Source organism: Belonocnema kinseyi, chromosome 8, assembly GCF_010883055.1.
Source record: "Belonocnema kinseyi isolate 2016_QV_RU_SX_M_011 chromosome 8, B_treatae_v1, whole genome shotgun sequence".
NCBI classification, from domain to species: Eukaryota; Metazoa; Arthropoda; class Insecta; order Hymenoptera; family Cynipidae; genus Belonocnema; species Belonocnema kinseyi.
In genome coordinates, this window is record NC_046664.1 from 77,947,570 (window position 1) to 77,958,387 (window position 10,818).

Consider the following 10,818-nt stretch of genomic DNA (forward strand, 5'->3'; position numbering starts at 1 on the left):
AAATATTTTAAATTATTTAAAATCTCTTGAAGTTTTTCGAATCTTTTGAAACACCTTGACATCTTTTAAAGATTTCTAAAGTTCTTTGGAATTATTTAAATAAACCTGCTAAAGTTGTTCAAATTCTTTGAAATTCCTTTCAATTATAAAAATAAGTTGAAAATTCCTTGAGATGTTTTATAAAATCCTCAAATATTTAAAATCCTTAAAAATCTTTTGAAATCTCTCGAGATTTTTTAAAGCTCTTGAAAATTCCTTGAAATTTTAAAAATACCCTGAAATATTTCAAATCCTTTAAAATATCATATTAAATTTCTGTAATCAATTAAAAATTCATTGGAACCTTTTTAAATTCTTTCAAATTTTTCAAATCGTTCGAAATATTATAACATTTTTTTTTTAAGATTTCTAAAGTACTTTGGAATTTTTAAAAATGATCCTTCGAAAATGTTTTTAATTCTTTAAAATTCTTTTAAATTATAAAAAATAAATTGAAAATTCCTTGACATCTTTTAAAATATCCTCAAATATTTAAAACTTAAAAAGCGATTGCGAAAATATTACAAAAATTTAATTATAGGATCTGGACCTATATTTTGTTGTGAGCAAACTTTAACAAACATTTTGTTTATTTACTATGTTTTCATTAGCATTTCAGTCCTGAATTAACTCTCGCTGAACTAAGTAGGAAAATTAAAAAATTTTAAATTTTGTTTTCAATAAAAATTGGGATAGTTGGATTTTCACTTATAAAAATGAATTTTCGGTTAAGAAAATAAATTTTCATATAAAAACTTATTTTTCGCCGAAGAGATTAATTTTTTTCACCGAGAAATAAAAACTTTTCACAAAATACATCAAATGTCAACCAAATATTTGACTTTCTAAAGAAATTCTCCATCTATTGTAAACTTAAATTACAATAAATTTTCATCTAAAAAGACCAAATGCAAGGTAGAACCAATAATTTTGGATTTAAAGTTGTTCAATTTTCATAAAAGATATTAATTATCAATTTAAATTTAAATTAAATTTAAAAATTAGTATAAAAAAATTTCGAAGCTCGCGCTCGTTGCACTTATTTCTGGAACTACTGTTGGAAGTTTACAACAGAAATTTGGAACAGTGTATTATTATTTGAAATAAATTAAAACCAAGCATTTTTATGTGCAAAAAATTGTAGATTATTACCTCTATGAAGGCGATCCCAATTCCCACTCCTATCAGTGCTGTTGCGCCGGATTTAACCCGTATTTCTAGGGCAGCGAAACATCCTGTTTCGTGGATTTTAGATACTTCATAGGTCTCACAAGAATCCTTCGGTCCACTATCTTTGCAGCAAGAGTAGGGAAGTTCAGTCCCAGGTGAGTATTTTCCCCAGTCCTTGGAACTTTCCACTCCACAGCATTCCAGCTATTTTTTATTATATTTATTTACTTATTTGATATTTTTATGGTAAAGCACTGAATAATTAGGTGCATTAAGAGACTGGCCGTTTCAATAAATAATAAAAACGTTTGAAACTTTAGTATTCTACAATATCAAAACACGGAAAGAAGTGATGCGTTTCAAAAATTAAAATAGTGGTTTTCAACTGGCGAATTTCATAGTTTCGTTGCAATAATATTTAATATTCAGTATATCAAAATAAACGAGCGATTTTGAGAAAGATGTGATAGCGCTTGTGAGAAAAATGTGACCTTACTGAGCAAGGCCCATGCGACTCTTATTGAAAAAAATATTAATTAGCGCGCTCGCCGGCTTCAAATGAAGATTTTAAATTAAAGTTAAAATTGTTTTATGTTTTGCAAGAAAAATACAAGATGGGATATTAATCTACAGGCAATTTAGTTCAATTTGAAATTTTGCATGTATGGAAGAAATAATGATATTCTTCGTTTAAAGTATGCAGTTGTACGATCTTGTATTAAAAACTTTATATTTTCAGGTATAGTTTTTTAACCGAGAATTTTCAATTTAAAGAATTTTAAAAAAGTTCTCACTACTTCAACAATTAAAAATTAAAAGGGGTTGGAATTAAAACTTTGAGATGAAAAGCGTTTTTAGTTGGTCAATGAATTCTTTACTAATGGGAAATGTTAACTGTCTCAAATATTCCAGTTTTAACCCATAAATATAAAAAATTAATTAATTAGAAAAAAGAACAATTATAAAATTAGTAGAAATATTTGTCTCTTCAAATAAAATGAGCTTATACATCAAATGTTTACACCAAGCCATTTTTAAATTGAAAGTCTGGAATCGTCAAAATTCCAAAGAGGTAAAGTTTAGAATCTTTCTAAGAGTTGTGAAAGGTTTTATAAGAATAACAAAAAGTTTTTACGATTCATAGGAAAATTAAAAAGCAATTTTTATTTTGACATTTTGTAATTTTGTAGGTTTTTTGAAGAAAATGTACGATATCTAAGGGGTTTAAAAGGGTTTAAGATAATAAATACCTTTTTTTATATTCTTCGGAAAAATTCATATTATTTTTTAGTTTGAAAAAATAATTTTAAGAAATTGTTTAAAAATATTTAAAAAAAGAAAAACAAATTCAACAATTATTGATTTGAAGCTGCGTATATAGTTAAAGATTATTTTACAATCTTAAACTTTTTAATTCGCCATTTAATTGCACAATTAACGCGCCAACAAAAATTACTACAAAATTATAATAGAAATCTACTGTCGGCGCACAATGGGGAAAAAGTACATTTTTTGGTTCAAAATACGATTTCGGTTGAAACTGTGGACCGATTTGTATGTTTTTTTAAAGCTGATAAAATTTCAAAAAAAATATTTCAATCCTGATTTTTAATTTAGTTATTCAATTTTTCAATAAATAAATATGACACAAAAATTCACATTTTTTCTATATGACGTTCCCGGTGCTTGTCAAAAATAGAAAAATTGTTGTAATCGCTAACTTTTTATAGATTTATATTATATAAAGATATTCCATCATGATACGATAAACAAAACAAATTTTTGTAAACAAATTATTTGTTGAAAATGTGTTTTCTATAATTTTTAATAATTTAACGCTTTTTAAGGTATATTGCAAGAAATTTAAATGGAAACAATATTTCAATGAAAACATTTTCTCTTAAAACTATTCTTGTTAATGTTAAAAGCAAATTGAATAAACAAATTCATTATTCAGGCATTTGTCGTCAGAAAAATTCGTTTTTATCTATGTCATTTTTTAAAAATTAGGAACCTCATGATAGTTTCAGAAAATCAATAATTTGTTGATAAAACTTATGATTTTTTTAAAATTTAATAAACAAATTCACTATTTGGGCATTCGTCGACGGAAAAACTCGTTTTTTTTTAATGTCATATGTTGGCAGTGAAAGAAGAAATTTCTTTAGACTCGTGACTGTACCGACTTTTCATATGTTATAGAATTTATTTATAACAAATATAGCATGTATTGTTTAATCATTCCTTGCATTCAAACGATCTTGTGTTGGCCAACTGTAAGTACTGAATGAAAAAAAACTTTTTTCTGAAATTAAAAGGGCTGACTTTGAAAGAAAACGAGATTTTACGTCGAAAAATGAGGGAATAATACATTTTTAAATTAAATTTGTTTAACATTGGAAAAAAAAGAATTTTTTCGCCAATAGTTCTTTTCTTAAAATATTGTTTCTATTCAAATTGATTGCAATATAACTTAAAAAAACGTTAAATTGTTTAAAATCATAGAAAACGCATTTTCAACACATGACTTGCTTATCAACAATTTTTTGTTTGTTGTATCATGACCGGGAACGTCAAATAGAAAAAATGGTTATTTTTCTCGTTAAATTTCTTCATTTATAAAAAAATTCAAAAATTAAATAATAAATCAGGCTAGACAACTTTCTTTAAGATTTTATCAGCTTTCAACAAAAGTGTAAAGTGGAACCATGAACGTCTAAGAATTCGTTAATGTTTGCCACGAATGGATAATTAGGACCAGTTCCGCGCACATGCGCATTGCCGAGTGTCATGACAACAACCGTTGGAAGTTTTGGACTTGTGTTTTGAATACGAAGGAGTGGGGAGTGGGTAGACCCGTGACCGAGCAAACAGCATTGCGCATGTGCGCCCAACTGGCCCTGGGTATCCATTCGTGGCAAACATTAACGACTGCTTGGACGTTCGTGGTTCCACCTTTCAATGAAAAAATAGGCTGATTCCACTCCTTACTATTCCTTCGTGTCAGCACTATGCGAAAAAATCAAAACGTGAGTTTTAACTTCTATATCACATTTTAATACGATTAATCTTCCAAATATTGATTTATATCATTTCGTATTCAAAATACTAATTTTTCTACTGAAGCTTTTAAGGAATTGATTAAGGAAGAAACATGTATGCTATACTTTGATTTATTTTTATAATTTATTCAAAGGAAAGGTCTGTCAGTATGTAGAAAGCATCTCTGACACTCAATAAATGTTATATGTATTTCACAGATTTCAAATATCAAATTATTGTAACCACGCAATGTTATAGATATCAGCGTCTACGATCAAAGATTCGAAAGGTCAACATGAAAGCAAGATCAATATCCAAGCAACAATACAATGACGGTTACTTCAGCTTCTATGATGGTTTTACGGATAAGTTGAAAAACACTAGAATCAGAATTCTATGGCATTTGAACCGAATGATTGATTTTAAATTTTTCATTAAAAGGTATGTTCTATATTTTAATGTATGTTGACATAATCTCCAGAAGAGATGAGACCTACCCTGCTCTGTAGGGCGTTCCAGGCGTCTTTATCTGTTTGCGTGTTAGCTTTCATCGAATCTTGCAAGGAGGTCATCAGTGCATTGCTGAAATCATTTCTGAAGACTGCTGCAGCAATTCCTACTGCCAGCTCAATTATAAGGATGATCAGCAGCGCAACTGAGAACTGTTATAAGAAATGAAAAAATCAAAATAAAATATTAAGCTTTTTAATTCTTGTAATTTGTTGACAACATTTTTCCATCAGGGATAGAACTCTAGCATCTTTATTTTTAGAAATCTGTGATTAATGCTAAGGCTTATTACTCGTGTCTGGAGTATATCCGACCTTGTGGTGTAGGAGGACAAAAAGTTAATTTTAGTTGATGGAGATCATATCCCGTAAAAACTCCTACGCTTTGGAAAACGTAAGCGTGATCCAGTATTTTCTCTACGCGAACGGGACTCTCAGGCAGAAATAAAACTCGGCTTAGCTCGGCTGCTTTCGGATGGAGTGGGGTGTTAGATCGATTAACCGAGGCAGCCTGATTATCAAAAACGTGTGAATGTGTAAATGTGTGTATGCTTCGTGGTGTAAATGCTTTTCACGCTTGGTGAAATATTTCCAAGATTGCTAAGAGTTCCTTAAAGAGTTCTTCTAAGACTTCCAGCGCGGCCATCTGAGATTGCTCAGAGCCTGACCCTTTGGTCTTAAGGCAACTCATCTATTTAACGGTTACAATACTGTCCTGTTTGAAGAAAATAGTAATAATTGCCTTGATTTAGCCAATGCGAGCTTGCCAGAGCTAACGTCGTTCCCACTGGAATGTGGTCATATTTGATCAACAGAACCGCTCTTTAATTTGACCATGATTTACAGACTCATCAGCATACACTTTTGGAATCATGACAATAGTTTTGAAAAGCGACTGGCCTAGATGTTTGTGGAATTGAATTGGCAGGATTCTGTTACTAGGGGGGGGGGGGGGCTCACAAAAGTTTTCCCTCAATAAAAGATACCTGTTTTTTAACAATAGCGCACCTAACTACAAATATATAGCACAAGGTCAGATACTATCCAAGAAAGCCACATATAATATTAACTTACCGCAATGAGCATGTTGTAGTTCTCCTTGATGGCACCATAGCAGCCGAGAAAAGCGATGATAAAGACGATTACGCCAGCAACAATCAGTACAATTGGAGGAGCCAAAATTCTTGCCTCTAGAAAACGGCTGAAGTCTCCAATATCAGCTAGAATTGCTGCTCCGGCTGCTATGACTCCGATTCCTGATATCTGCGAGTATAAGAAAATAACGATATAACAAATTTTATACTTTCCTTATAGTTTTCCTTGCATCCTCGACAATTATTTCCTGTGTTATTTTTTTCTCTATAATTATTTCTCTATTATTTACCCTATTTCCCGTCTTCTAATTACCGATCACTTTACCCAACTGCGGCTTCCCTCCCCTCATTCTCCATACCTGGAACTATTTACTTTCCCAATTTTCCCCTCGCTTCCACAACTTCACTTCCTGTTTTTTCCCCTTATCATACTCATTCATTCTACTCCACCTCCCCTTATTTTCTCTTACTCTTTCCAATTCCCCTGCTCTTATGTCTCCAACTTGTCCATTATTTATTTTCCCAACTTTTACTTCAACAATTTCCGCCTAATACGTACCCCATACTTCTTTCACTGAACTACCTTGTATTTCTATTTATTTTATGTTATTTTTCCTCATTTTCGCTAGTAACCTTTTCCATATTCATTTCTCCTTACTCACCCATCTCTCATTTCTTATTACTTCCGCTACTACCTACCCACTAGTTTCTCCTACGTTTTCTATCCTCACCCCCTCCCCCCGGCTAAAAGGTACGACGGACAAACTCAAGACTAGGTGAAAAAATAGTATATTGCGTGCTAAAGAAAGCAAGGCACTCAGTTAATTAATGAATCTATGGAAATTTATGGTAATTTAACCATTATTTTGATAACATTTCTGCTCAAATAAAATGATAAAAAGCAGTGGAAAAGTATAATTTCAGTGCTAATTTCAGCTATTGAAATTAAACTAAGAAAAACTGTCTTGGCTGGTACAAAAATGTAACCACTTGTCAGAACCTCAAATCATATTTTGTTTACATTGAAAATAACAGAATATATTTATTCAATACAAAAAGAGGACACGAAAAATGAAATACCCTAAAAAACTTCATCGAGCGCTATGCGCGTGGTTCGCTCTGCTTGCGACTTGAGGCGCTTCTTCAGGCTTAAATTTTAGTACATGTATTACACAAACAAACTTTTCTCCTTAAATTAAATATTACTTTATGTCATATTTGGACCACATAATATCAAGGTCTAAATACAAAACGAAACAGAGATTATATCAAGAATTTCGGGATGTAAAATTTCTTAATTTAACGCCTGGGAAACAACTAATTATTATTGGTAAGGAAAAACCTTATTTAATCGACGTCTTCTAGACTATTTATTCGGTAATTTTATACATTACATGACGTTTCGGAATCAGACCGATTCCCTCATCAGATATCCTAGGTCATTATGACCTTATTGTTGCTTTTTTCTATTAATTGAAAATATAATGCATTTTATGACTTAGTGCCTGTAATCGGTGGCGTCGCCAGGATTTGACAAGGGGGGGGGGGTTCATGCCTGAACAGAAAGGGAGGTACTACTTGAAGGGAAAAATTAGGGTATTATAGTAAGAAATACAATTTTCAAATATCATATTTATTATTATTGTAAAATTATTCCTATCTGAACATTGCCTTTTTAAATGATTATTTAACATTGCACTTAGTCTAGTAACAACAATAATATTGATAACAATAGTCCAGTGTAATGCAGTATTATTTTATATTCCAGTGTTCTTGATTATACAATAAATAATACAGCAATATTAACTATATTTGCTATTTGGCTAGTTTAGTATTTCATTTTATATTTTAATCTCTAGGCATCGCGAGTTTTTCATAAGAACATTTAAAATATCCTCTGGGTTCAGTGATTGATTTCGGTCTATATTCAATAAAGCTTCACCATTCAACCTTGTTTTGCCCTTCGAGTTTCGCAAGTAATTTTTTAAACGATGAAGAGTAGAAAAGGATCTTTCGTTGATGCACGCAGATACTGTCAATTTCGTAGAACTTAGTCAGTGCTTCGTTGCTTTGAAGTTTCCCTGGCAAAATCCTCGAAGAGTCTACTGGTAAGAAACATTGAAATGCTTTTTAAATCTCTTTATGCTGAAGAAATTTTAACTCTATTTCATTTATTAAAGAATCTAGAAAGGGAACGAATATACTAACCCGATATTACATTTCTGGTGGCTCTGCTGGAATATTTGAGCGATTCGTCTGATATGCCACAGTGCGCGGATTCTCAATCGAAAAAAGTGCATCATACATTGGGACCCAACGAGTTGCGAACAGTTTTTTTACTTTTTCGCATTTAGACAAAGGAGTTCCAGTTCCAATGCAATTTTTTAAAACTTGCTATCGTTTAGGAGTTTTGAAGAAACTATGCAAACTTTGTACAGTTCCCATGAAATTTCTTTTTCGAGATACGTTGCACGCGTCAGATACTGCTAGATTGAGACAATGAGGAGCGCAATGCCCGTATAGAGCTAAGGGTAAAATTTCTCTGACAGCAGCTTGCACACGGTTAAATTTTTCAATCATTGAAACAGCTCCATCATAGCCTTGGCCATGAGCTTTGCTTATATGTACACCACGGAGGAATAGTAAGAAGTAGTATCCCTGTAAGTGGGGAGTAGAACCGCGAACGTCTAAGAATTCGTTAATGTTTGCCACGAATGGATAATCAGGACCAGTTCCGCGCACATGCGCTTTTCTGGATGCCATGAGAGCACCCTTTGGAAGTTTTGGACTTGTCTTTCGAACACGAAGGAGTGGGGAGTGGGTAGCACACTTCGTGGAGAGTGGCTAGATCATGTGACAGCGTAAACAGCACTGCGTATGTGCGCGCAACTGGCTCTGGGTATCCATTCGTGGCAAACATTAAAGAATTCTTAGGTGTTCGTGGTTCCATCTCTCCTTCCAAAACAAATAGGATTATATCACTCCTTACTATTTTTTCGTGATTACGCCAAACGAGCGTAAACTGTCAAAAATTATTTGAGCATAACCTCATCCTGTCATGTCTAGAAGTGGAACTAACTGAAGAAAATTTTCATTATCTATACACTTATTATTTTCAAAATAACAAACGCACAATGACAACTGTTCAATGCAAGGAAGGTCTTGTGTTTCATCAGCAAGGATCACAAAACAGCTTAAAGCATTAACTTCTTTCACAATTTGATTTCGGATAACGTCATTACATGCATAAAAAATTCCACTTTTTATAGTTGGGCTTATTTTCTGCACATTCTTATTCCTATTTTCTAACATTTTCTTTAAACCATTATCGTGTATACCACGATAGCGCAAAAGAGCTCCAAAATTGCCGTCGTTATCATTTGGTTCCGCGAATATATCGCTGATGGGACCGGCTTCTCTCTGACCACGCAAAGGAAGATTCTGTCTTCCACAAAATATCACCGTTTAAATTAGTGGTGCTAATTTCTTCCGGTTATCTAATATTTGTTGTTTCTTTTAATCGTTCATTTGTACAGCTATTCCTTCATTTCTTCCAAACATAAAGCCGCAGAGGCCTTCTGCAATCTCGATACTCTCTTTGTGATACTCATATTTCTCATGTTTAGAGAAACTTTCCACTGCATTTTTGAATTATCGATGGGGACAGTGCAAAGTTTACCTTTAAAAGTAAAAGTTGGATTAAAACTCTTCCTGGTTCAAATAATTCGTGCAAAAAATATCTAGAAATTGACCTAATTTTCCAGTTTAAGTTGCAATTACAAAGGATTATGGAGGTTTAACTTTTTTTAAATTCTTTATTACTTTATAATCAGCAATTATTTGCTAAAAGATATCTTTAATTTAATAGCATGTTTCGAGTTGTATTAGAAGAAATTTAGATGAAAAAAATATTATTTTTCGACAATAAATTCTTTTTTTATCGATGTCAGTTTTTTAAATCAGGGACTTTATGATAATCTTGGCAAAATTGATGAATTTTATGATTTTTTAAAACAAATTTAATCAACAAATGCAGTATTTGGGCATTTGACGACAGAAATTTTTATTTTCTTCAAAGCTTGTCCTTTTAATTTTGAACTTCACGATAATTACAGCAACACTTATAATTAGTTGACGGGTTTTTTTCAAATTTAATTAAAAGAATATGTTTAAGCCATAAATCATTTTTCAGGACACATTTTATATTCTTTTGAACAGTATTCTTATGACAATTCCCATTCATCTCACATCGCGAAACATTTCAGCCAAATGTATTATCAAAGAATAATAATATTCTGGTAATTACACAGCCACACAAATAAAAAATTGTGCAGATCTGGTAACAAGGCACACGCGCTCCTATGGATTTTGGGGCGCTGAATTCAAATTCCGTATCAAAAATCACCCATCACGTCATGGTTGAGGCATAACCTCAAAAAATGACGAAAAATCATGCACTGAGGCAACTAAATTTCAAAATAATGCCAGGGATGCAAATTTTCACTCCAAAAACATGTCGACAACTGTGAAGGATCAACCCTTGCCTGATATCAACTTATTTAACATAACTTTACCCAACAGAACCTGACCTCACCTAACCTGAATTAATAGAAATTAATTGAACTACATGTAAAGCTCTGGAAGCATATTTTCCCAGTAGCAAATGTGTGCTACATCGAATGGGTCAACTCGAGCCTAACCTAGAAATAAATCTAACCTAGTCTAACCTAACCTCACGAAACACAATTAAACTGATTGTGTTGTCCCGTTGTGTTTGCGGTACCGTTTGAATCAGCTTGGGCTTAACCTGCAAAGAGGTCAAACCTGTACTAACCTAAAAAACCTGACCTAAACTAACCTAGCCTAACTTAACTTCACGTAACACAATTAAACTCATTGGGTTGTCCCGTTGTGTTTGCGGTACCGTTTCATTCAGCTTCGGCTTAACCTACATAGAGGTTTAA

At 32.4% G+C, this 10,818-nt stretch overlaps 1 protein-coding gene across 1 annotated transcript in view; it reads right to left on the minus strand.

Moving 5' to 3' along the window:
* LOC117178217 (CD63 antigen-like) overlaps positions 1-10,818 on the minus strand; it is a 38,499-nt gene that overhangs the window by 15,901 nt on the left and 11,780 nt on the right. Inside the window, exons 2-4 of the mRNA XM_033369524.1 lie at positions 5,835-6,023; positions 4,749-4,913; positions 1,192-1,413 (exon numbers count right to left, since the gene is read on the minus strand). Of these exons, the coding sequence (XP_033225415.1) occupies positions 1,192-1,413; positions 4,749-4,913; positions 5,835-6,023 (576 nt within the window). The remainder of the gene's footprint in view (positions 1-1,191; positions 1,414-4,748; positions 4,914-5,834; positions 6,024-10,818) is intronic.